The sequence below is a fragment of the Colletes gigas genome, unplaced genomic scaffold (genome assembly GCF_013123115.1).
Source record: "Colletes gigas isolate AHSC1104 unplaced genomic scaffold, ASM1312311v1 Colletes_gigas_Sc00005, whole genome shotgun sequence".
Taxonomy (NCBI): Eukaryota; Metazoa; Arthropoda; class Insecta; order Hymenoptera; family Colletidae; genus Colletes; species Colletes gigas.
In genome coordinates, this window is record NW_025106634.1 from 4,422,631 (window position 1) to 4,450,454 (window position 27,824).

The following is a 27,824-nucleotide window of genomic DNA, read 5'->3' on the forward strand; positions in this document are numbered from 1 at the left end:
GGTCGGTCTGCCGCAAGATTGTACGCGTCCTGTGTCACGAGCACTTAGCTTCCTCGAGCGACAACGAGATTAATCTCGCTCGAGGGTTCGACCGAGGCTCTCCTCCCCATCCCTACGTCCCAACCCCCCGGTGGCGGGAAACTTCGTCTTACTCCGCGTCCAATCACGTCTCGCTTTTTCTTCGAACAAGCTGCTTCCTGAATTCCAAAGGCTGACCCCGAAGAATCGACGACGTCGGCTCGTCCTTCGTGGCTCGTATATATTCGCGACGAGTATCCGATCGCGATAACGCCTACGAAACGGCCGGTCCCGTCGTTCCGCGCCGCGGGGAAAACTTTCGCCCCGACGACGAAATTATTTTCTGGAGACGCTTCCGATACGACGTCGAGTCGAACTTGGAACACGAACGCGACACGGAAATTCACGCGTCGAAATGTGTTATAGCAAGACGCAGAGATGTTCGGTTCGTTAGTCGTTGCAAATTGAATTACGATAAATCCTTACGTCCATGACTACTGTAACTATTTATTACATCATTAGACTTCTATATTTTTGATCGATACGACTATTCGACGATAGTTTTAGAGTTTGTTGGGACTCATAGTACAGCCTGCCATGTTGAATGGAGATATAACAGTGTCATGAATCATTATACGTGCCATGAACGTATTAATTTATCGTGCGTTTTAATGAACCGATAGAGGTTATATAATGTTTGTTAATACACCTATTCGACGATAATTGTGAAGTTTCTGGAGATTATTGTTCGATCTATCCCACGATGCAATTGTCATGCGACCATTGTACGACGCACGATTTATTGTAGAATTAATTGTTGCATCCATGATCCCTGTAATTGTCAATAGGCGTTCCGGAACAGCTCCATTCCGAGTAATCTAATATTGAGGCTCTGGGAACTCTAATTAGTAATTTTTTATTCATCAACAATTAATCAACGACACTCAACAGATCGATAAAATTATTTAAAGACTTCAAAAATATATCATTTCGTTCGATACGATGATTCTAAGGCGGCTGAGTTGTTCGGTGCAACGCAGCCATACTATCGTCACAACTCGACGTACGACTCCTATAACGATTTGTAAACTGTACAGTTCACTCTAATAATTTTTTATTCATCAACGATATTCGGTAGATCGATAAGACTAATTAATACGACGACAGTCGAGGGTTTCGGTGCAACGCGGCGGCCATATTCTTTACGTTCGCGTCCCTTGTAACTATTCGTAAGTTTTGGTCGATACGCTCGTCCGACGATAACTGTAAAACGCGAATGTTCCGTCACGCTGGATGGCAGCAACACAACCATCGTGCGTTATATCGTGCGATAAATCGTTACGACTATGGCCGGCAGTCGGAACGATTCGATACAGCGGTATCGTTGTCAAACGTAAAACGTATCGATGGTATCGACGGTTCGTCTCGATTCAACGCGATTTCTTATGCAGTTCGTCGAGGGCAAACAACGCGACGCGTTCGCGAACGAGAACGGATCGCCAGCATCTGCGATCCGATCGATCCCCGGAAACTTTCCCAACGAAGTTTCGCGATTTTCGAAGTCCGCGACGCGCGTCCTTTCTTCGGGAGCGGCAAGTTCGTTAGGAGAAGTTCCGCGCGGAAGAAAGACCCCCGACCGAGACGGAGAAATTCTCGCGACCACTTCGATGCACTTTCGAGTCCTTGCGCCGAACGAATTCGCGTCCACGTCGAAGAGGAAATGATCCAACTAGTTCCTTAACCTTTGCCCGAGTCGCTCGAAACTGTATTTCCTTTCGTATCGATAATGACTAGTGGATTTCATGCATTCACCGCGTATACGTGTTGTTCTTTCTGTTGAAATTCATAATTAAATATTGTTGAGTCGAGTCTAACGGTTGTACCATTTTGAGGACATACATCATTTTTTGAAACAGAGTAGAATGTACCATAAATGCATAAAATTCCATCGTCTAAGGACAATATCATCGAGCACAGGGAAGAGTCCACCGTCGACAATAGCTAACGTACCAAACGCACCAGGTTCTATCGTTTAAGTACTCGTTAGAATATCGCGCCGGAAGCGATCAAATGAGTCTGTCGTTCGCGTAAGGGTCGACGATCACCGAGCCGTTTTGCGCAGCTTCGATCTCCCTTTTGGCGACACCCAGGCTCTTGTTCCTCCTGCGTGGCGGTGTGGGAACGATCCCCGGGCCCTCGAACAGCTCGTCCATAGTTCTGTGCAGCCTGCTCGGTTTCTCGGGCGGAGTATCCGCGGGACGCGCGACGTGCTGACCCGACGGAACCCACCCACGGTCGTCGTTCAGACGAGAAACGACGTTCTTATCTAAATCCGTCGGACGTTCAGTGAATTCCCGATCGTTCGGGGTCTCCGTTTCGGCCGCCGTCTCCTCCCAGGCGCAGAACGAGACCTTCCTGCCGGTAATCGGCTTCCTGTCCTCCAGAATCTGCCCCAGAGACACGGGAACCTGGTTCTTCTCGGACTCCTGACGGATTGGAATCTGATCGGCCGTTCTCTCTGCAGCCTCGCCGGATCGATTAATCTCGTCGCTCTTCAAACAACCGAGATTCCGCCCGATGGGCACGATCTCCGGGTTCGGGAGGCTCCCAGGGATCAGCTCGTTGCTCCCGTTCCTCCTGCCGTCGTCCTTCGCGGCTTCCTGCGCCTCCTCCTTCTCCAACATGTCCGACAACGCCACCTCCAGCTCCGTCAGGCTAGGCGTCATCGAGCTCAGATTGCTCTCCTCGGCCGCTTCCTCTTTAAGGACCTTCAGCAGCGTCGAATGGTCGCCGTCCACCAGCTCGTTTCCGATCCTGGGCTCCGGACTGGGCGGCGGCGTGCTCGTCTGCCGATCGTCCAGGCTCTTCTTCAGCTTGTTGTGCACGTCCTTGGCCAGCTTCTCGTCGAAGAAGTCGTCCAGGTCCTGCTGCTCGAGCATCTCGCGCGGCAACGACTCCTCGGATATCGTCCTGATCAGGCTGACCGGACGACGGTCGCTCGTCAGTTCCTTCGACTCGTACGCGTCCTCCTCCGGCTCGCTCTCGTTCGACAGGCTCCGACCAAAGATCATCCTCGATTGGTCCGATCGATCGGACTCCCCCGCGCCGCAGGACCCTCCGATCGTATCTGGCAAATGGAACGTCCGCGGTTTAACTAGTCACGTGCGCGGATAGTTGGGGTCCTTTCTGCTCCGAGGAGACGATTACCCGGCGCGGAAACCGAGACCCGAAACTCGGTTCGTCTGCGAACGATCCCAGACCGACGGACCACGTATCTAGAAGCCATATCGCGGCGACCGGATTGGCTAATTTCACTCATCGTTCCGGTTTAACCCCTCGACCAGGGCCAGGGGTTGTTTGAACCTTTTATAGATACTCGAAATTTAGTTTATGAAAACTAGGAACTCCTCCGAAGGTTGGAAAAGCAAAGATTAGAATTTTTAGAGGTATTTGAAACTTGTTTAAATAGAAAAATTCAACAAGTAAGCCTAGTTCCGAGCGGTTGGCGATTTATGAAGGGATGCAAGGGTGTTCCTGTTGTGTTATCGGAAGGGTGTTTTTTCAAGACCCGATCTTAATGGAGAGCGAGGGGCCACCTTGGAGCTTTCGGGGGCTCTATTTACCTAAAGCTGAACGATGTTTCGCCTCGTCCAGGAAAAATGGCTCTTTGGTTGCGACCGTGTCTCGGTTGGCCGAAATTCTACAACTGTCCGGCATCGTTGGTGGATCGAAGTACCTCGAGTGAGACCTACGGAAACAGTCGGGGGATGGAAACGTGTAGTCTTTCTCGATGGACTTCCGTAAGCCTTTTCTTCCTACCGAAGTAGGCAATTCTACCGGTACCTAATCTAACGTTATTTATTTTTATTTCTGTCGTTAGTGTTTTCTATTTACGTAACTGCTGGCTAATGTTTTCGTGAAATTCTCTTTTTGGTCATCGTGGTTGTGAGATCATTAGGTAATTTGTCTTTTAATAATAGTATAATGGGTTTGATATTTCGAAAAATTCGTATTTAATCGGTTCGTTGAAGGCAGAATTTAAACTTGACGATTAACTTTTAGAATGGAACAGTTGGCTTATTATGTCGTGGATTTAATTTTTTCATAAACTCACGGTTAAATTTTAGAAAAATAAAAAGGAATAAAGGATACATCGTCCCGGGGACAATAGGGTCGCCGTGCGACACGGATTCGGGTATTACGAGATCAAAGGCGAAGGAAAAATCTGGGACACCGGGATGAAAAATCCACGCAGGGGTCCGGTTAGGGGAAGTTAAACCTCAGAATATGGGCTTACACCACTTGGCATCCGAACGCCCCAATTAAATCCAGTTAATCGCTCGAACACCGACCAGGGATAATCTCTACCGACCTATTTGGATCCACTTCGGAATATTCCGCCTCGTCGGTCACGGGGGACGGTGTTTTTCCAAAAGCCTCTGGCTTCTGCAAGTACCTCGGGGAGCCTGCGACGTCTCGATCGACCGGAGACCTTCTTTCGCTATCTCGACCAGTCGCAAAATCGACGACGTCCTCGTCCTCGCAAGAACGCTTACCTTCGTTCTTCCTCGCAGCGTCCTGAAAAATGGCAAAGTTCGATTCGTCGCGTCCACTATTGCGAACAACGAATCTTTCAGTGTCTCCGACTCCAATCTATCCGATTCTTTATTCGCGTTTCTTCGTTTTTTAACGTCGTCAGAATGTCTTAAATTTGCATTCAGATCATGACTGTACTCTGACATTAAACATTCTCGAATAGTACAGCCGATCTAAATGAGATTTTCCTTGCATCAATTAACGTATTAACACGTTTGTTTCTTTTGTTAAATTAGCCCTAGAAACGTCGAAAGATCCGCTCCACGCGAGCATATTTCTACAAACAGCAAAGGGACATCGATCGGTAGAGACTTCACCTCGAACGAGAGCCGCCGCTGGTGATTCAATTCGCAATCACCGATGCCGTCGAGATCCCAATCCTCCGATTTACTCGGGTCGTACTTTACGAAACCGGTGTCCACGACCCCGTTCTCCCCGCTATCCAGCTTCTCCAGGACCTGATACGACGATAGGTTATCGGGGCTGCCGCTCCTCGATACGTAGTCCTCCAGTCGCACGCTCGTTTTCTGTGGATTAGAACATATTCCTGACGAATTAACCCACCGGGAACATTTTCCTAGCCAATTATTTCGGGTCCAAGCAACGGAATTCTACTCCCACCGAGTCACCTTTAGTTTCTGATAACTTCTTGATAACGTTTCTCTTCGAACGAGCAAAACTTCCTTTTCAAACTTGTCATATTTCATCCAGAATTCGTTACAGACTGAACTTAGTAATTCTGAGCAGCGAAATAAAATATAGTATACGTGGAAGCCATTTTGGTCGCGAAATAAATTGATAATATAATTTTCGAAACCGAATCCGTACTAATTTTGTACCAGCGATGAGTAAGAAGAAGAAAGGATAATAATTTTGTTACAACCAACCGTTTCTCTCGCCCGGAGGATCCTTGAATACGAAAAACGAAATAAACGCTGAATATTTAGCGTCGAGCAAGAGCCACGTTGAATTGTTTATCTCGCGTAGTATGAGTCACTGTCGAGAAACTGGTTTTCTCATTGGAGTAGATAAACCTCCAGTTATGTTAAGTGGAATGGTTTGACCAGTCCTAGATTGGCAACGGACGACTCGCAGCAAGAAAGGAATACATCTTTCACGGCGCGATTTTTCCGAACCGCGAGTCGAGATAATTCTGGTTTGCTCGTTAATGATCGTTTCGTTCGTCGGAGCAAAGAATAATTGTACACGGTGCGCCCACTCGATTTACTTTTTGTCGCGTTGCATCGTTGAACCCGACTGCACTTCGTCGGTTAACCGTGATGCATCGCATCGAACAGCCAATTGGGTCCCCTGATCGATAATGTCCCACTTTTTAGGGAACTAGAAATTAATTATCTCGAAACCAGAGCCTCGAACGAAAAGATGTTATTGCTTCTCATCGAGAGTTTTAGAGTCGAACGGTCCGAATTTATTTCCCGTCCCGTGCAACAAGGAATAAAAGAAAGATGAGCGAGATACAGCGTTCCATCCGTCAAAGGGATCCTGCGGGAGATGTCCCCGAAATACCAGATAAGTTGCGTACCTCTGAAAATGGCGCGAGGAAGGATTCAGCCGGAAGCGATCCGGTGCTGCTCCTGACGGGTCTCCTGGACTTTGTTCTGTCCCTGTCGTCCCCGTGGCCCTTCGTCCCTTCCCCTTGATGCCTGGCCACGTCCAACTCGTCGTAATTCGGCAGACTGACGGTGCTGTACTTGCTCCTCGCGTTGCCACTCCATTTCTCCGGAACCCCTAAGGTATCCTTCATCTGTTTCTCCGGCTCCCTCGGTCCCCTTTTGTCCTCGCGATTAGGAGTCGACGAGTCCTTGCTGGTCCTGTTCCTCGCGAATCTCTCGTACTCCTCACCCTCGTGCGCCTTTCGCTGATAGTGACTAGTCTCCGTGGTCCTGCCAGGCTTCCTGCCGGACACCACGTCGCTCGATATTATCCTTCCGGTACCATTCACCTGTTCACGACCACAAAAATAGTCAATTTCGGACAGAAAAAAAACACCAGCCCTAACGAACACCGCGCGCCCTATTAGTAAATATCTTTTAATGTCTATTTGTTTCACAGATTCGCACCCCCCGTCGCGCTCTGTTTGCCCAAACGCGATGCGTATTCGCGCGAGGGTAAATATTCGCGCGAATATCGAATTCGAATCTACAATGGAAATCGTCCGTTTTCGCGCTCCCACCCCCCGGGTACTCGCCTTGTGTTCATAAATCTCCTTCGTCTTTCTTCCCGCGTCTTCGCGCTCCTCGTGTCCGGTCTCCTCCTCCGGGTCCTGCTCGTCCCCGCTGCTTCTAGGCGACTGCACCGACGAGTATAACGGCTCGTCCGTCGCCTCGGCGTGCTTCGAATTGCTCGCCGAGTTCTCGGTTACTTCGTCCGGTTTCGGCGGCAAGGGCCTGCCCTTGTTCCTTTTTCGCCGTCTCGGGGGCGGGATCGGCGTCGTGTCCTTCAGATTCGAGCCTAAAGGACGACAAAAAGTTTGCAACATTTTTCGTGCAACTAAAACCATTCGATGATTCAAAGTTGAAGTTTTAGGTTCTTTGAAACCGTGTCAAAATTGTGCATCGAGAGGGTGGTTGTAAAAGGGAGGTTTCTTTCATTAGCGAAAGAATCTTTGAGCTACTCAAACTGGAGGTCTCAGCCTTTAAGATGGAGAAATTTGTTGCAAGACTGCCTTTCACGAAGTTAGAATACTGTCCTGATACAGGGAGGTATATTAATTATTGCCCTCCATGAGATAGTCATCGGTTCCCTAGTATAGAGTCAACGAGATTATGCACAGATGTAGTATTTCAGGGTTAATTCTTGCCCTGTACGAGATAGTTATCAGCCAAGATGTCTATCCACAGGAAGAGGGGATCTTTGATGCCGAAGCTAATGACTTTCTCCTAAAGAGCAAGAATTACCCTAAAATACTACCTCTGTACCTGTCCTCGACATCCGTTCAAATTGCAGCGTGAAAAATAGAAATATTACTATTAAATTCAACATTTTATATCATCGTTCACCAATGTTCTGAGGAACGAATAAAAATTTTGAGAATGATCCTTTTGTTCTTCGCACCAAAGGGTTGCTTGTTATTTACAAAACGTGGACTAATTCCCGCGAGCATCCCTGCGTCAGGACGCGCACGGTGTACCGTCCTTATCGGTCAGAATGTCGGAACGAGCATGTTCTCGTTAAGGATACAGCTTGCAATATGAGCTAACGATAAATTGTGAGCTTACAGCTGGACGTCGGGGTGGTGGCGGGATAGAGGCTCGTGTCGACGGTTAAATTCGTGAGAACCGAGCTCGGCCTCGGTGTACTTGGCACTTCGAGGTTCACGTCGACCCACTCGCTCGGATGAAAAGGCCTGTCCACGGAATCTATGCTCCTTCCTCTCGTGAGCACCTCCCTGGGCGGCGAACCAGCGTACCCTATCTCCGAGCTTCAAATAAATCGAAACAACGTTAATATAAATGTATCTCCATCTCTGTCTGGACCACCCAACGCGTGATATTATTCTACCACACTGACTTGGTGGAGAAATCATATGAACAAAACACGGTCGTGTTCGTTGCATTCGTAAATTTAACTTGAAAACATGCACACCGCGCGGAGTAATAAAATTCTTGTTGAAAAGAAGGGTCGTAGGGAACGCTTGTAAAATGTGCCATAACTCGTTCGCGGTTGCTTTTACAACTACATAGTGCATAACAAGAATCGTTGGAAATTAAATTCTATAACTTCTTTGTTATGTATGTATTTTGCGTACGATCGATAATAATCGAGATATCGATTTTTGGAAATTAGAAGTCCTAACAAGCTGTATGCGATATACAGAAACGCGTCACCTAACCCAACGAGCTTAAATTGCTCGTAAACCGTTCCACGAAAACATGTTTCGAGCAAAAGTTGCGCGATATTCAGAGGGTGTATGTAACATAGTAATCAGTTTCTTGCTATCTTGCTTTTTCCATCCCAGATGTAAAGCTGAACCTCGGCATTTTAAACGGAACAACTTTGCATACGAATACCTCCGCAACTATTAACTTCTGGCCTCATATACCTTAATGCTTTTTTTCTTGGCGCGTGGGACTCTTTCGAATTCCATAGCGAAACATTGTAATTTATATTTAAACAGGAAGCGTCCTCCGTAATTCAATGTAAAAAAGAAAACACCGGCAAAAACTGCATATTACATGACCCTATTAATACCGTGCAACCGTTTGTTTGGAATACATTTTCGTAGAACAGAGACATCCTTAAACGACCCTCGCGATAAATGTCTTAATTCCAAAACCAGGTCGTTCGATAAACGTTGGATAAAAAAAGGGAAAAATAATTCGTAATTCTCCAGATTCTTTCGTTTCATTTTCCATCCGGTCGCTAGGATTTTGCAAAATGCAAACACGATGCAATTTTCTCGTGCGTTTCGTTATGCCACCGGGCCATTTACGGCCCCGTTCCGGTTCCGACCCGATTCTGGGCGCATTTTCCGTATTTCGAAAATTTTAGCTTGACCCGCCGAAATTATTTGGCATCGCTACAATGCAGCTCTATTATACGGTTACTCGCAAATGCATGCCGTGTTTCTTCGTGTCCCCGGAGCCATAACTCTTCGGGGACGCGGAACGTTGCTGGAATTTCTCTCCCCCCGTCGCTACAGTCTCCTCCTTTTATACGAAAGTTCCTTTTAACTTCTTGCAGAACGGTCTGACGCACGCGAACGATTCGAGAATATCGACGAAAATCGTGGAATTCCGTCGATTAACGTTTTTAGCCGTTCGAGCCCCGTATCCGCGGAATTCTTTCCGTTTCGACGACTGGATAACGTCACGACAAGGATCCTCGAAACAAAAACACTGTCGAATTCCTTGTATTTCTATCCTCCGCTTTCCGTCCGCCTGCATTCGCTTTTATACAGACAAATAAATTTATTTCCGCCGCCCGTCGAGAGATTAAAACGATGCTTCTATTGAAACCGTTGTCAAAGATATTAAAATATAGATATTGTTATTCCGTAAGGTTTCTATAAATAAACTTGCAACTTTGTGTTTTTGGACGACCTCTGCCTCGTTCGGATTACAGATTTTTAAAGTCTACGTACACGTGTTATTCGATTATCGATAGTTGGCTGAACATACATCGAAAGTCGAACACGCAACTTAAGTTTATGGCAGCTCGAACATGGCGTATCTTGCAAAAAGCAGCCCCCGTTGATATCGGATTCTCCGGAAATGAGATACGCGATTATCGCGCATACATTTCACGCGATAATCATAAAACTATTGTTTCGAGCGCCGAATACCGATTTACAATTATCGCGCACGCGACAAATTAAAACAGAAATAATTCCTCGTTTTCCAGCGAAATTATGAGCCGGTTCTCGCGAACAATTCCCAGATTGTCCATCACTGGGCTTTATCGTTCTTCTACTCCTTCGAGCGCGCAGCAACCCCGTTTATTGTTAAACAATAGTAAAGATAACTCGTTATTTTTCTTCTCGTTCGTTTCCATTTTTCCCGACGCTTTTGTCCCCGAACTTTTTTACTTTCCAGCCATCTTTCTTTACTATTACTTCTATTATTCTCCCCCCTCTCTTCTCCTCTATTATCATGTTTTTCTTCTCGCAGACAATTTCTGTTTCGTTTATCTTATTCCCTCGTCTTTGTACGATAAACGTGACGTGGTTTAAATTTCGAACAAAAGTTCTTCGATATTCCCCATCTCGAAAGATCCTAATTACCGGCGACACCGGGAACCGGCCTATTGGCCGCAATCTCGATCAAAAGTTTAATCCCTGCGCCGTTGCACACGCGACTGGAAACAATTACGCCGCGTACGACGCGCACAGGCTTCGTCGACGTCGATCGCAACGGAATACTTTGACAGTTCGGGTTTCGATTCGCCTAATTCGGCGAGGACAATGAAAATGATGCATCGCTTATCCGTGCACGCCGGCGCATAAATTAGGTCGCGCCGGATCGTATGAACCCGACTTAACGGAGTGCATAAATAAAGTGTACGTGTACGATGGCCGTTCCACGTTCGTGTGCGTGCCGATCCACCAATAGCAGCCAGCCACATATTAATGCACGAAACAGGGATCCCTTGCGAGCATCGAGTAGCATAATAATCGATGATACCACTGACGAGAGTAAACGTATCGTAACTGCTAACGAACAGCCCCGATTTCCAATCCCCGATTGATAAGACGCGACGCGTGTGCGGAAATCGAACCATACAATGAACAATAGTAAATGAAACACACTGATTAAATGAACCAAATGAAAGAAACGAGTCGAATGAACGCTACATTAATAAGAAAATGGCCGCTAGCGTGTTGTTATAGCACGTTTCCGATTTCGTAACGTTCTCTCGGTGGCTACTATTTCCCACTTAGAATCGACACTTGTACCGGCAGTTTTGAGGCACCGAATGTGTACATAAACTTGTGGAAGTGTTCGTAAAAAATTTAGCAGGCACACTGGGCTTTCTACGAGGCCACAATGTTGGCGATGTCCGATGTTGAAGTGACGGGAAGTCGACAGGCGCGCGTTATGAACCTGCGCGGCGACGGTAGTTTTAAAATACCGTGCCCTATAAACACCGTGGGTCGCAACAATTTCAATTCCGAGCTACCGGTCCGTGCACAGAGGTGCAACGTTACTCGCCTGCGTATCGTGACGCGTAACGAGACACCGGAGGAATGTCGGTGTAATAACTGGGAGAAAGATCTATGCGGAGATATCTACGCTCGTGGATCGTTTCTGGTCGCACGCGAGCAGCGAAGTCGACCGGAACATCGTTAGATAGTCAGAAATCTACGAACGTGGAAGATTTATGGCGGAGCCTTGCAAGAAGATGGCTCTCGCGCCAAAGAATGGCCCGTTATTTTGCGTATTTCGAAACGAAACGAGTTATTCTTTGCACGTGATTCGAGTTTGAGGGGAAAAAGACGAATTTAGGTCGCTGATTACTTAAATAATTAAAAATTTACGTTCTCTAGCCGGGTCTCCGGCTATCGATCCTCCGAGCGCGTTCCGACCGAATAAATCAAAGTATAATTTCACGATACGTTACGTTCCGCGCGGAATTTAAAAATGAAACCATCGCTAATAGCTTTCACCATTTAAATTCGATGTTTAATGCATTTACCGCGTGGGTCGATGTTGTCGCGGCGAGCACGAAACAAATATTTATCCGGCAACAAACGTATGTGGGCAATCTGTTCCGGCGCGGTCCGGGGATCGTTCTCGTCCCGGGGTAACAGCGAAAAGGAAAAAAGTGCCGGCGTTGTTCGAGGATTACGTTCGGCAAAGGTCGACGAGAACGAGCAAAGGTGGAAAGTTCGCCGAAAATAGCTCGATAGCGGTAACGTTCGCGTATGAACATGTTACTGTACACCTGTGCTTACGCGAGATGAGATCCGCGAACGGAATATAAAACAAGTGCATCCTAAATGCGCATACGTGGAGACGTAGATTGCCAAGCAGTCCGGATTCGCTTTGAATCCGAAAGCGAACCATTCGTAATACGCGAATTTCGAAATCGAATTACGGAACGGCACCACGAAATCGTCGAAAATTTTGTTTTATTATCGATGATCTATCCCGGGGTGCTAAAACGCGGCAGAAAATTCGTTTATCTGTTCTCGATAACTTTAATAGCTTTATTAACGGGTCCACTTAATCCTTAAAACTTGTACGCGTTTTATCGCGTCCCGTTATATTACGTTTTAAACAAATGGATTCGAAGAATTTTTCGAACCGTATCTCCGAAACTCGCGAAATATCTCGTAAAAGAAGTGAATTTTTTCTGTTTCATTAGTGAAACTGTCAACGAAAAAAGTGATATCTGCAGAACTCTGCACGATAAATACGGGAGTTTCAAAGTCTGACGAAATAGAGAAAAATTGCATTTGACGAGGCAACGTGCAGGAATGAGGCGTACAGACGTGATTTTTGCACATTTTTAGACAAACTTTGAAACTTTCCCGATCCTATTTATCGCGCGGAGATCTGCAAGGTTTCGTTTCTGTCCAGAATATATCCTCTGCAAAAATTAAATATATTTAATTCGTATTCGAGTACCTTCGTTGTCACGATCAAACGGTCACTTTTGATTATTATTTCTTGGGGACTAGTGGCTTCATTTTTTATTCAGATATGAATTCTACTCGTCCGTAGTTTCAGATAGGATCTGCTAACAGAAGTAGATCAACATTACATATGATTTTCTTCGAAAGCAGCAATCTAATACGAAATGCATAAGAATCTGATGAAAGACTCGCGACAGTTTAATAAGAGAGTATATCAATCATTGCTGAACGAGGATCTGTAATCAGGACAGTGATTAATGATTACGATTACCGAGTAATCAATACTTTTGATTAACGAGCAACACAAATAATCAAAGCGACTGCAATTATCAGCCATGACTAATTCAATGATCGTTAATCACGGAATGATAAAATCAATTAGTCGATCGTACGAGGAAGCTAAAATAGACGTTGGTAAATTGTAAAACTCTTGATCGTCCAACGTTGAACACCGAGTGTAGAAATCATGGCCAAGAAATTTCGTCATAATTTTTTTGCGATTCCAAGCAGGAACTCTCCGAAATTGGCGCCAGCTTCTGGCGATCGTATTATTTTTGGACACCTGCGACGCAACCGCTGTTCCACTGACCTTAAAAAGGTATCGTGGAGTCGCGGTGTGGGCGGAAAAAGCAACCTAAACGCGACCCACGCGTCGCACGGATTCGTCGTAACCGGGCCTAAAACTTGTCTCTATACGGGAACAAAAGCTGTCACGCGATCGAGATTTCAATTCGCGATAGCTGGGACCTGCTCCGGTTCTTGTCTTTTATAGGCGCCTTTATCCTTTCAGCTGACAACGCTGGTAAACTCTCTGGTGATTTATGCCCGAGTTCCCAAACCGTTTCGCAATATACGAGCGTGGCTGAATTTAGCACGCACGAATAATTGAAGAAATAAAAAATTTTTTTCTCCAATTCTTATCGAAAAGCTAGACCTTTGATTTCAAGATTCGAATCTTTAAGAGAACGGAAGCAATCGATTTTATGATTTGAAATTCGCCGGACCGTCCTCGTCGTCTTAGTTTCGTCGCAAAAGTCGACGCGTTTCCTTTCGTATTTTTCGATTTCTCATCCGGCGGATCCGTTTTAAAGCGGAGCGACGGTTTCATTACGCGCGCGGAAATATTCGCGGAAATTATAATGGCCGGGTAAAAGCCAGCCTGTTAAACGCCGATGAAAACCGATTTCCGAACGCGCGAACGCTTCCGTCGAACACTCCAATTGATTAGTCCTTTCTAATTTTCTTGCCGCGTGACTGCACCGCGGCCACGCTGGAAAAGCAATTTTCTCGGAGGGAAGGTATCTCTACGAGAAATTAATTATGTTTCTGTAGCTGCGTTTGTACGCGAGCAGACCGAGGCGAAGCACGCCCGGAGCAGGAATCGGAATTCGGTTCAAAAGCTTCGTCGAAAGTCCGCCAAAGGAAACGAAAGCTGTCGCGATTAGAGCCGTAACCGTCGAAAACTCCTTCGATCCTCGCCCGACGAACTATGGGCCCATTCAGACCCATTAAAACTAGTCTCACAGTCCTGAAGCGTTTAATAAACAACGATAATAAATATTGGAAATGTAAAATAGTAAAACTTTGGAGAATACTTTCTTATGATTGAATAATATTATAGTATATTGTGTAATACATTTTAGCAGATTTTTAGGTCTCACTGAGAGTCTGAAATTTCGAACGGCGTTAAACGCGTTTAGTGCTGAATTTTATTACGCTCTTGAAACATGAAGGTTCCTCTTGCAATAAAGTAGAACTCCTACGTGAACCATCCGTAATGGAGGGAGATGTAAAATTTAGACTGCATAGATTTTCAGCTACAGTAGTCTACGTATTCTAGAATATTTGGTAATGCCGAGACTAAAGATCCTGAGTCAGTACTTTGCGTAGAATAGTGGAATATGTAAAATTCGCTGCATCGGAAATTCGAATCCCCCAATGTCCTCACCGAATACGTACGAACATTCCACGAAAATTGTTTGCAGCGAAATTATTTAAGAAAGCAACAATTGCAAATAAATAATTGTAAACGAAAGAAAAATAAAATAAAATAAAGTAAGATTTAGTAATAATACGAGTCGCGGATACCGCGTAATCGTCGATCGTGGCAACTTCTAATTGCAAAGTATTTTTAATTCGATATTCGCACGAATCTCCGATGCCCGTGAAACATTTCTATCGTAGCCAGCTTTCCAAGAGCTCTATTTAACTCGACGGTTATTAGCCTCATTTGCGATTCGCTCGAAACGTTAACGAGCCGATCCGTGCATCGAGTTTCTTTTCGACGCAGGAGGACACTCCAGTTAACGAAGAAACGTTCCAGCGGTTTTCTTTGCCAGATACGAATTAGTTCCGCTCGCGAATCATCATCCAGCTGATCGATAAGACTCCTCGCCACTACGTTCCTAATTACTCGAAACGCGTGTTCGCCGTGAGTATGGAATATCTTCGCGTTGCACAGAGTGGAAGGTAATTTAAGATCTAATCCGAAGCGCGGCTAATTGGTCAATATTTGATGTTTCCCCTGGAAACTGGAACGACAACGGGTAATTCGAACGAGGCATTAAGTACCACGCGGTCGTCGTCTTGCGAAAATTAGCTTCCAACTCGAAAAACATTAGACAGCTTTTCTTTCGTTCGGTGGTCCAAACAAAAGCGTCCCTTCTTTTCGACTTTGTTTCTGTTTTTTTTTTATAATTACAAATAATAATTTTTCAACGCGCGAACGACGTGTATCCAAAGAGCTAATAAAGCACGCGGAAATAACGTTCTCGATTGAGTCTGTGCTCGATTTTGCGCCGGACGTGTACGCGTGATTCCGTGATTAACGCGTGAATCCGCACGGGGATCATTTGTAGAGTACCGGTGTATAGAGATAAAGTTGCAAAGCTCGCGGAGAATAAATACTGCCGTTGCAAAATGGCGGCTGGGATAATTTACATAGTTGCGTTCCGCGCGGAACGACGCGCCAAAACTGCAACGGTTCGAATCCCTTTAAAATTTGAAACACTCGCGGCGTGGAAAAAAATTCGTTTTATTTTCGGCGATAAAGGATTCATTAGGCAGAAACGAAGGAATTCGTTCTGACACAGTGTACGATCTACGATCGTCAACCGCGGAACGAACTTCTCGTGGCCGTAAAGAGGAGCAGAAACGAGAATAAAAGTGTGCAATTAATGGACAGCGGGCCAAGCTATTCGGAATTCTTATTATCTCGGCCCGGTACTCGTCCCCGGTGTTATTAACAGCACCGCAATTCCAGTCGAGGCGCGGGCAACTTTCCAACGGCGCGCCTCTTAAAAACGACACTTAAATCCTGCTACGCGCCACCGATAAAGCTCCCGAACAAGCCACCGATCCACTTAATTGTGTACGTATCCGCGATATTTTAAACGAACACGTACCTAGCGCCGATACCGCGCGAGCCTTTCCAAGCGTAAACTATGTCTTTACCGGGGAATCCTCGAACGCCGGTGTTGCGATCGAATTTATGTCTAAGGGTCGCTCGACCCCTCGATTTGTGCTCCGTTTTAGATATCTTCCTATCGAAGTAACCGTTCTCGCGTCGAGAGATCGTTGCTCGATAATCGTTTGGCGAACCGATCAAGAAAAACGTAGCGTGATTACACAATTGAAAGCGTATTAGTATTATTTAATTCTTCGATCAAGCCAGCTGGAATACTCACGAAATAGCTATGTGATAAAACATTTATTTTTACCTCGTCACTCTTTGCGTCGCACCCCCCAGAACAGATCCTTCCTCCTTCAGGCCTGGATAGATCTGAAACAAGGAATTCAATACTATTTTTTAATTTGACTAAAACTCAATGTTTTTAAAGTCTACTCTTCATAGTTACAGTAATATAAAAACATTAAAATATTGATCAATTCTGAAAACCCCAGTGTGCTAAATTAACCCTTTTAAAAAGAACAAGTACATATTTGACATACAACTGAATTCTGATCGCGTCATAAATATATATATGCATTTTCCTGTTTGCTTGTTAAGGATAAAGAGGAACCGTAAATGTTATTTTAATGGAGAATATTCGAATCACAGGAGCGAATATATCGACGAGTATTTCGCTGGAGTTTACAAATTTATCTTGGCCTCGTATGTGATTAAATTCGAACTCGCAATAAATCAAATATTTTTATTTCAAATCAAACGTACTTTTAATTGGAAAAAGAGGAATCGAACATTTGAGGGAGAAATACGTCCTCGTAGATTCCGATGCGCGTTTCATCGATTATCCGGTGCCACAAATTAACGTAATTGGTGTTCAGAAATTTACGCGTATTGTTCGGCGGCTGAATTTAAACGCGCGATAACATTTTACCAAATGAAACCGGACTTTCGGCCGAAGAAACAAATCAAACCTATAGAAACGTAGAAAAGGCAGACAAGCAGCTGCAAATGATACAATCATCGGGAATATACGCGAAATTTCATACCGGTCAAATAGAAACCCGCCTCGATCATTTGTATCCATATTTAAATCAAATGTATTCCCCATTCGAGCCAATTACATTAACCCGATCGCCGAAAGAATTGGCTGCCGGTCGGTGTGTGTCGCGAATTTTCATGTAAATGGAAAATTAAAAATCCTTCGGCGCTGATTCGTTATCCACCCTGCTAATTATTTTTCCCGAGCCGATGCATCGACTACTATATTTTGATTTCAGTTTTTGCTCCTGATAGTGCATACAGGAATAAGTGGTCGAGTACTTGTGAGAAAAACAGGTTGCGCGTAGCCCTCTGTTAGCGAGCGCGGTAGATACACTTAGATTACCGCGAACTTTAAACAACAATTCAAGTTCCAACCGTTTCCACTCGTTTATCCTAGATTTTTTAAGCGGAAAAATAGTCAAACTCTATACTATATAACTATAACTATAAATCTTTGTTCCCAACAAATTATAATGGTGATTTTCGGTTCGAGGAATTACTTATCCCTCTTGTTTCTTATCGTTATTCGAAGCTAGAGTGCCCGAGCCCTTTCCGTGCGTGTTTACCTGACTTTCTGACGCGTGTCCCGGCAGCGAACCGATAAGCGAAGCCGAATTAGCTTAATCGACTCGCCAGGATGGATCGTCCGATCCTTCTTCCACGTCGTATCTTTGTAGGAAATTGGCTCCGGATTCCCGTGGGCTGGGAAGCACGCCCGGCCATCCTAGTTGTTAATGACTTGTCTACGTGCGGTTCTTCGGCCCCCGGTGCCGATCGAGCGACCGGTGCCCGCTGTAATCTCGCCTCCAGCGAATGGGAAAACGCCGAAGAAGCTGATGCCAGCGGGGAATATTTCAGGCGCAACGACGCGGATGAAAATTACGCGGGCTTCCGGTGTCTTTTGAACTGCGACCGTCCGGCCGGGAGATTTAAACGACCGACGAGAACCGATCCGGGGAACCGTCCTCGGTGCACTTTTCGAAAAGTGGAGATTACCCCTCCCTACACTTTGCACGAACGGGAATTTTTAAACAAAATTCAATATTCGAGCGCAACGGGGAACCATTCCCTTCGGTGTTTATCTTACTGGCCCGTTAGATTGATATTTTCGTTGGTCATTTTCGATGGAACGGATTTAAATAGAACACGACTCATAGCTAATCGCTTGTGTCCTTCGTCACCACATGTAGGAAAGTTCCACGTGCTCTTACCAGGTGGTCTAGCCAATTGTAAACACATAAAACACACGTGTCTGAGTAATATCGTAAATAGTGGAGCACACGGTCGTAAACTCTACTTTGCGAAAGGCGTACGCTCGTTCCCCTTATGGTAATAATTAAGATATCTCTGTGCAATCAAAGATATCTCCGGTACATAGAAATCTATTTAATTAAAAGATGACTTCATTCGAAAATCGTTCGATCGTTGCTATCGTTCTGCATGCTCGCATTAAAATCGAAGTTGTACAGTTGGTGTCGTCCCCTCGTAAGATAATATTTTATTTTAATGATCGTTCGTGAAACGCTGTATTTCAATGGCAACGTGGGATTCAACGTTCGTTAAAACAGCGAGCAGAGTCGGTTCGCGGAAGAATGCTAGGTATCCCGTTCGAAGACCGATCGTAAAGTCCATCGCGCGCCATAAAGACAAGAAGCGGTTGGATGGTTTACCGTCGTTGTTGCGCGCAAAAAGACGGTTATTGCATCGCGGTTCAGGAACTTTGAAATATTCAATGGCTCAGTTGGCGTGAATCTAATTCCGAGCATTGTACCCCAGAAAAATTGATTCCTTCGCGCTGCGTCCTCCTAACAAACACGAAAGATTAAAATTCACCGTCGTGCGCGACCACTGGCCCCGAAATTAAATTGGACTTACAGGTGGCATCCGTGGACGGACAAGGATCATTTAAATTTTAAAGTAGCGAGTCCGACGCGAAATTCGGAGCCAGCGATTCTCATTTCCGCGTTATTTCTGAAAAATTCATAGACGACGGGGGAAAAAATTTTACGTTCGTGGATTTGCCGACGTTGTAAATTTCGCGTGGGTGTGTATGTGTTTTTTTTAGAAATCTCCTGTCGAGAAACTCGGTAGCGAAAAGAATTAAACAGTTCGGGGAAAGATCGTGTCGGAAGTTATTAAACCGTGTAAAATCGTTCCGTACGATTGTTTTATATCTTCAATTAGAACGGGGCTATAACCAGTTAGCGGAATCGCCGATAAAATTCTATCTTCCGTGACATTTTGACTCCGGTGATTTGATATTTTATTGGGAATTGCTTTCGAGTATTATCGCCGAGAGTCGGTTCCATAAAGTATTAACCGATGATAAAGTGTCTCCTTAAAACCATTACGCGAGATAGCGTCTTCGCGGGAGCGTTAATATTTTAGCGAAATTAAAGCTTCTTCCGTTATTATAGAGATTTACGGATCCGAAAAAGTTTCGAAACAGCGTTTTCTGACGCCCGGTAACGCGATTAAAACACTATGTTATGCTAATCGACGCGGCAAATGGCGCGTTCGTGTCTTCGATAACTATTAATCAATGGAAGGTACTTTTGACGCTTGTGAATCATCGATTTGCAATCTCAGGCGTACCTAAAGCTAGCCTCGTACTATTTATTTTATTTACTCTGTTACGTCCAGGGATGGTCTTGATCGTTACTTAAATTTTAACGTTTCATAGTGTTTCTGATATCGCTACGATTAGTCGTCCCAGGTCATCGGTAGCCGTCATGACATTTAACGCGTTAGAAAAACTGTTTCGATGAAATCTTGATCGTGACGAGTGTTCGAAAGTTGAAGAAATATAAAATGAATATTAAAATATTATTTGAAATAGTTATGTTCGTATAAAATGGAGCTTGGTCAGGTGTGGTGCACAGGAAACGCAGTTGCGTTTGATTCCCGGAGCTGTTGCCGAAGGATTGCGCAATCACCGGCACACGTAGCCATCCTGCGCGAGTTGCATAATTCCCTTTTGTATCTTCGCTGGCACGAAAACACAGTTGCACGCGAACGCGCCGAGCTGGAGTCGATCTCAACGGGATTCCATCGACCTTTAAACCATTTTCACCTCCGAGAATCGTCCGTGACAGGTTTTTCTCATCGGCGAGATACATTTCCCGAGACCTTGAAGATTATAGAACGAAGGATGTCTCGATTTTCTCGATGTCTCGAACCCCTGTCAAAGGGTCGATGGCTTTTAAGCAATTTTGCTAATTGCAAATATTTATCGGAACAACATCGACGAGCCACAATCGAGAAACTTCAATATTCCTATTTCTGATTATGGTTCGTAGGGGTGGAAGTCGCGAAATTCTTGAAATTCCTAGTTTTCGTCGGTCCCTTCTCCTTTGAACTCTAGAACTAGTTCAAATTGCAGTAGAAGTCCATTTATTGGAACGAAATTGTACTCAGTGGCCGATTAACCGAGCTTCGGTATAATTGAATCCATTTATCTGGACGTGAACTCCGGTTATTTGAACGAAAAATCAATAGACTGTGGGGAGGATTAATGAACTCCTATTATATGAACTGTTTGCCTTCCGACGGACTCGGAAAAATAGAATTCTACTGTGTTATATGAAAACTGGTATTTTCAATTAAATTAATGCTACTCGGAAGTTTAGAAATATTTCGTTTCATGGGAAAACTACCCTAGAGGTTTCCAGATTCTCGTCCCTTATTTTCGATTCACGGGAGTACAATTTCCCTAGATTATCTGATGAATGAAATTAAAAATTATTGGAATATTTAATAAAAATGACAGCAGACGACTCGAAATATTATAGAATGAGACCTTTGAAAGGAGCAGCATTTTTGTAGCTCAAAGAGTCCCCGTCGACGCATTCTATTTACTTGGTGCAATGCTAGGAATCTGCACTTTCGTTGGAAACTTCACAATATATAGGACAATATAGATATTCCCGATATTTCCGGAGGAGTTTACGATACAAAATCCAAAGAATGTTAACTTTGCACAACCTCTGTAAAATCAATGTTATTCGAGCACCGAACGTTCACATTTAACTCATTTTGTTCTGTCGATCGTTCGTATTCGATTACCGTGTTCCATACGCAAATTTAAACAGAATCAGACATTCAATTTGAAATGGCACCCTAGAAACACTTGTAATTTTCAATTTGACCATCCCAAAAAATACATTAGGACGACAGATTTAAAAAATCCAGAAGCGTCACGAGTTGCAACAAATCGTCTGTAACGCAATCCAGCGTGGAGAAATTTCCTCGAGCCAATCCTGTCGACGAAAGGGCTGTAGAGTCGTGGGGGTTGGGAAAGGCCAGAGAAGCGTCCTGGTAATGCAAGAATTTTTATCGACACCCCGTGCACACATAATCGCGGCTCACGTACAGAACGTCCCTCCGGAGATCGTACACGTGTCGTTTCAGCGAGCACGGTTTACATTGCAAATTCGTCGGGGAAGTTGTCGCGGGGCGACACGCTGGCCGACGACGGGGCTAAAAGTTGCCCCGTCGATTAAATTACCGTGCCAGTTGCCGCTGCTCCCGGATTAGAGACATTGTTTTGATACATCGCCGAGAAATTGTCGTCATTTCCCGACTCCTCGCGATCCAGAAGCGAAAATCGTACATCAACCCTAATTTTAAAACCGATTTTAACGTTTCAATCCTTAGGGGATGAAGTTAATCGCGCCGATAAAACGGAACTTCGCGTATAAAATAATTATTTTTAAAAAATATGTCGAATGTAAGGGAGAATCGAATTGTTCTGTGAAAATATTGATGGTTTCGTGTCTCCAAGATATTGGACTATTTGATTTTTGACGAATTCAAAAAATGATAAAGGTTGTGGAGGTTCGAAAAGTATGGCGTATAAAGGGAGGTATGACCAGTACCGGTTCCAATATGTAAATGCCAGTCGAATTTCAAACGCATTCTTCTCCGGAGCTACATACTCCGAAATGGAGCTTTTTATTCATTTTCGTCAATTTTCATTCGGCCCCTGTTATAAACGATACAGAATGGCAAATTTTATTGGAATTTTTGTAATGCCTCTTTTTCGTATTTGCTTCTGCGACATCGTTTGAATAGAAATAGATTTTTTTTTAATATAAACACAGTTCCAAAATGAATTCCATGCTGGTAAATGATTATTTACATGAATAATGCACCGCGTCGAACCATTGTTGTCCCTTAATGATAAACATCAATCAAGAGAGTAATGGCGAATTTGTGCATTTATATTGGGAACACGATTGTGCGTGCAAAATTCCGGGGACAAAACACGAAATGAAAAATCTTAAAAAAATGAGAACAATTCTCATTGCCTTGAACGTTAGATTTTCATCGACACCGCGAATACAGTTTTATTTCAGTTTTAAAATACGCTAAAAGCATGATAATTTAATTCTACTCGGGGGAGTATGCGTAAAGATTACGCTTGAGAAACACTGGCTTACGTAATAACACACAAGGGACAGTCTCGAAGAGATAATCAGCGCTTTTAATAGAACTGGAGCAATTGGAGCAAAACCTATTTTCTCGAATGTCTAGGAAACTATTAAACCCAGGAATAAAGGTTAACTATGAAAATTGTGCACTTTCGATATTTATTTAATCGTTACAAAGACTATTTTTGCAATTTCTATTAAAACTCCAAACTTTATATCTCGAGGTCAAGGTTTACGTTTAAATAATAAATAAGCAACTGTATTTCATAGAAGGAGCGCCAAAAGGTAGATTTAGAGCGATGGCTGACGAGAGCGGTCGCTGTACCAATAAAATGGAGAACTCGCGAGAGATTAGCGCGGTACGTTTACGTTATCATCGAAGAATGGAGTTATTCTTTGAAGGAGTGCTATTCCGCGGACACTCGATCTCGAGAGCCACCCTAGAATTCTCCCCCGGAAGGCGGTATCCGCGTTTCGCTTAGCGCCGCGCTACACATTTTTCAAGAAAACTGACAATATTTGCCGACGCTGCGCTCGAAGGAATTCGAGTTCCAGCCGGCGCCCGTGAGAAAGTACTCGCTCGAAAGCGATAAGTCCTTCCTCCATAAAACTTTATTATTTACCCGGGAAGCGTGAAGAAATTTTAAAGGAGCTAGAAACGCGGCGTCGTAAAATTTTCATAAAACGCGGTGGTGAAAAGGAGGGGTCGTTCGAAAAGCCACCAAGTTTTCGGCTTTTGGACGCGTCGAACGATATTTCTTTCGGCGTCGAAACGCGATATTCGATACGAATTAAATCGTCGACGGTTCGAAATTGAACGATTAATATTCAAGAAACCCCGAACGAAATTAAATTACCAGCATTCGCGATTGTGTTCGCAACGTGGATAAAATTAAACTGCTACTATTTGAATTTCAATTACGTTATTGATTTCGTGGAAATTTGAATTTCAATAAAAACGTACAAAACGACCGTGACGAATAACTGCGAAACGGGACGGCTCCGTGTGTATAACGAATCTCCGAAGTCGACGGTTGTTTCGCCGATGTTTGCCCGAACGGTTAACGAATATCATCCAAGTAAAAATTACGTGGCCGAGACGACAAGGTAGATCTGTTCCGAAGTTTGTATTTAGTATCGATAAAAGTGCTAAGAGGCTTGAATCAATCTCGCGTACCACGAGCCCAGCCGGTGATCATTAATACTTAACGTTCTTCCGTATTGGCGTTCTCTGGGCTTCTACGGAAAGATACAATGAAACTTTCACTAGCTATTAATAATACAACTACGTGGGTAGAGACCCCGTACATTGGCATCTCCTTCATTTTACGTTTCTCGGTAACGATTCAATTATCTCCGCGAGAAGAAGACTCTTACGTTGCTCCATTAACTGTTATACGCCGGTATCTTATTTGTAAGACATTCGGAAAAACAGCTTCTACCGGTATCAGAATTTATCTCGACGTATCGTATTTTTTATAATTAATCGTTCACGAAAGTTTCGAACGTAGAACATTTTTTAGAAACGTTAAAAATTAATTTCCTGGAGGTTTTTAAAGACCTCGCGTTATTCCGTACTTTCGAAACTACGATTTTAATTCGCTCCTCGAGGATCGTATTCTCCATTTATCCTCTCCGTGATATGCAAATCAATACACGCTACTTCATCAAAAAATAAACGACTCGCATTATACAATTATCGTGCATTCTTATGAATTATTCCGAACAGAACTAGACTTCGAGCGGAAGAAACTGCAACAGTTAATTAAGCACGTTCTCTCGTTCTATTGCTCTCGCGCTAAATAAACTACACTGTTACGAGCACGTCTTAATTTCGAGTACAATTTATTTATACAAAAGCTACCGTACACTTTATATTTTTGTAGCTACGCACACAATTTTCTACGTAATTTACTCGAGCAGAACTTTTGTGTGTTTTCTTGTTAAATTTTTCGCGAATGAAACAAATCCCGGCCGTCCCCGCGAAGAGTTAACAAGCTCTAAGAACGAGGAGAATGGTTTAAATTCGATACAGTTGTAATCAGTCTCCTAGACGTCTAACTTTAAAGGCCGCGACAAGGCAATTCGTCGACATTGTTGCTTGAAAAGCAATTTTATTATTAAGGCTGCGCGAGCGGAATATTAACGACTTCTCTTTCAGCGGACGAGTCTCGCCACGGTTTACGTAACCACTATTTAACGAAAGTTATTCAATGTTGCTGCCTCGTAACGTTAATTCCTTCCAGTGGTCGCGGATGTTTGTCGTTTAAAGATCGATGAAAAATTGAAATACAGCGGAAGACGTTTCGAAGCTGTCAAGATAAATATTATGACGGACAAGGAACTTATTTCTAGACCATGCCTCCACGTGATTTCAAGGCTCCATCGATCTCTCGGATCCAAATTATTCCAGGGGTCGATGGTAAAAAGTAGCAAAAATCGAGGGTTAAAAATTGTTTTCGATAACAATGAATTTGCAAAATCGAATTCTCGGGGTTGTAAGAATCACTTTCGGTCAGCATTTCGGGATTTTCGGGGTTGCTGGTTTGGAATCGATGGGCGCCCAGTCCCGTGTCCTTAATATTCCGCGCCGCGGCTCGAACGCGCAGAAGATTTTCAGCGCAAACAAACGTCCGTGTGCTCCGCATAAAAGACGCCCGTTCGCGTCCTTCCGACGTAAAAACGACGGCGTTACTCACGTCTCCAGAAATACGCGGCGTACGTGTTTATGCAATCCTCGTGTTACCGGGTAATAAGCACCAGATACGCCAGTCGCGCGAGCGCTTCTTCGCGACATCGTTCTCGCCTCTTTCTCCCCGAATTTCCGCCCTTGATCTCGCACGATCGAGAGTAGGCGAAAAACATTAACGCGATTGGAGACCATAGCACGCAATTAACGAGTCCTCGCAGAGGAATGAACTCGATTCGCCTTGGACGCCATGTTGCTTAAGAAATCGTGGAACAGGCAAAACACCCTGAATGCACCAAAATATTTTCACTATTCTGTTGTAAATGATCGTTTCTGGAATGGAATGGTTCTTAGAATATTGCATCAGATTGCAAGAAAAAACTACTCCAATATGGAGAATACGATTCGCTGTGTGGAGACCAATTTGCCTAAAGAATTGACGAAGAGCAAATAAGATTCGAAGTCCTTTCTACGTTGTTTGCTCTCGCCACTGTATACTACGCGTTTCTGATTAGGTCTGGGTCAGCCACCGCTTATGGCACGCTCTTGTGTAAGAAGAGGCTCGTTCTTGAAACCTATGCCCATATCTGAGTCGCTCCTCGCGTAAGGAAAAGAACCAGAAGTGGAAACGAGATTTTTTAATTAGTCGTATTTAAAATTCCTAACCTCGTCCACGTATTCGAGAAACACTGAAAATAGTATAAAACTGATAGTTTTAAACACGAAAGAGATTAAGGATCAAACAGTTAAAGTTTAAGTAATAGCAGGAGAAATTTCTTTCTTCTTTCGTAGATCCCGAATCTCGTCTTCTTGATCTTCGATCCCAGACAAGGCGATCTTGCCGTCTCTGTGCATTTAGTATCACGTGACGTCCAAAAAAAAATTACACTTTCGACTATGAATATTTATGTTAGAAAAACATAGTAGAATGACTTCTTGCTCGCTTTATTCAGATCCGAACTGTAAATATTAATGCTTCGTTGATACGAGGACTTTGACATTTTGCCTTTTAACCTATTTTACGTCAAAAATCAATGATCGTACGCGCTAAAAGGATGGATCAATTAATCGCAAAAAAAAGATCTAACAGCTAAATAAATTCCATACGTTATCTCTTGCGTAATCTAGTAGGTGCCATAAATGTCACCAAGATCTCAAACGTTAAATAATAATATTTGCTACTGCAATGGTCGCCGGCTCGTTAACGGTGGTTTGCTAATTATTCGAACGAGGTCGGATCTCGATAGATCTTCCGTCGACGAAGAGGACTCGATCACGAGTATTACAGTCCAAGGAGATAAGAATGATGATCGCAAATCGCGATGACGTCAAGAAACCGTTCAGCTTGACGGGTTTTACGACTACACGGATTATGTATCGTGTATCTTTTTATGTTCAGGATGTCAAGGAATGAAATCGAAAGGCAGTTCCGCGAATCTACGATAAAACCTAGAAAAGTGACTAAAACTTACGTGTCTGTTATTTTATCAACGTTTATTACACTCCTTTACTGTTTGATTTGTTAAAGTTAAATATCGAATGGATAATACTATTCGTTTACTGATCTACTTTTGCGTGGATCTACTCGATACCCTTTTCCTAGCTATTATATTAATTATGTTCGTGTATCATCGAAGAAAATTGAAATTACTATTCCCGCTTCATCCTCGACGAGAGGAAAAGTTCACGCAATGCCGGTAGTCTTAAATTATTAAATCACATACCACTGACTGCTAATTGTAGCGTGTCTCGGTAATTCATAACAATTAGAAATAATTGCACGCAACGAACGACGATAATAAAAATTAGACTTCCTTCTCGTAACAAAAGTTCACATACTATCTCTTCCGAGCTTCTTACGAAAAGAGACATTCCGAAATATCGGTTCCTCGTCCACATATCTCTGTTTCTGAAACATTTAGTAACATTTTTGGAGAAAACAGTTTAATTAAAACCACATAGAACTCGCGTAATAAAATTAATTGGAGTAAGAATTCTAATTATGGCTCGCCTTAACGAAACTTCAAAATGCATTAATACCATACGGTATTTTATCTTTAATGGATGAAACGCACCTAGCATAACGTTCGTCAGATAATAGCGTATAGCGTTCACGTAAACGCAATGTTTCTTGTACTTGTACGTGTTTCAGAAACAGTGGGTAATTCCGATGGGCAACCGGTTCATAGTAGACAAGCTATCACAGTACTAATGGTCATGACATTTTTTATAAACACGAGGAGAAGTAACGGCGTCTAACCGAATTCAGTGAACCGAGTTCGTAACTCGAATATTCAAATTCGAATGCATTTTATTTTATTCGTCGAAACCAACTTGAACGGTTCAAATAGACGATTAAATACAATTTGTCGCGTCCTCCCTGTCTTGACTTCTCTAATTCACTCTACAAGTGATTAATTGTGAACAAGCCAAAAAAAAAAAAAGAAAAACGCAATAAAGCGTTTCATTCATTCAAAAACGAGCACTCGATTGCAAATATTGAAGTAACTCCAACAAATATCCACCAAAGCGGGTTCCCCT

At 43.8% G+C, this 27,824-nt stretch overlaps 1 protein-coding gene across 2 annotated transcripts in view; it reads right to left on the reverse strand.

Annotated features, from left to right (window-relative positions):
- Window positions 1–508: 508 nt before the first annotated feature.
- LOC122395197 overlaps window positions 509–27,824 on the reverse strand; it is a 39,257-nt gene continuing 11,941 nt past the window's right edge. The window contains exons 2-9 of one of the 2 annotated variants that reach the window (XM_043392595.1): window positions 16,432–16,493; window positions 7,854–8,056; window positions 6,824–7,086; window positions 6,158–6,577; window positions 4,932–5,141; window positions 4,391–4,596; window positions 3,642–3,766; window positions 509–3,145 (exon numbers count right to left, since the gene is read on the reverse strand). In XM_043392595.1, the coding sequence (XP_043248530.1) occupies window positions 2,085–3,145; window positions 3,642–3,766; window positions 4,391–4,596; window positions 4,932–5,141; window positions 6,158–6,577; window positions 6,824–7,086; window positions 7,854–8,056; window positions 16,432–16,493 (2,550 nt within the window). In that variant the 3' untranslated portion in view covers window positions 509–2,084. The remainder of the gene's footprint in view (window positions 3,146–3,641; window positions 3,767–4,390; window positions 4,597–4,931; window positions 5,142–6,157; window positions 6,578–6,823; window positions 7,087–7,853; window positions 8,057–16,431; window positions 16,494–27,824) is intronic. The other variant, XM_043392594.1, reaches the window with a different exon arrangement.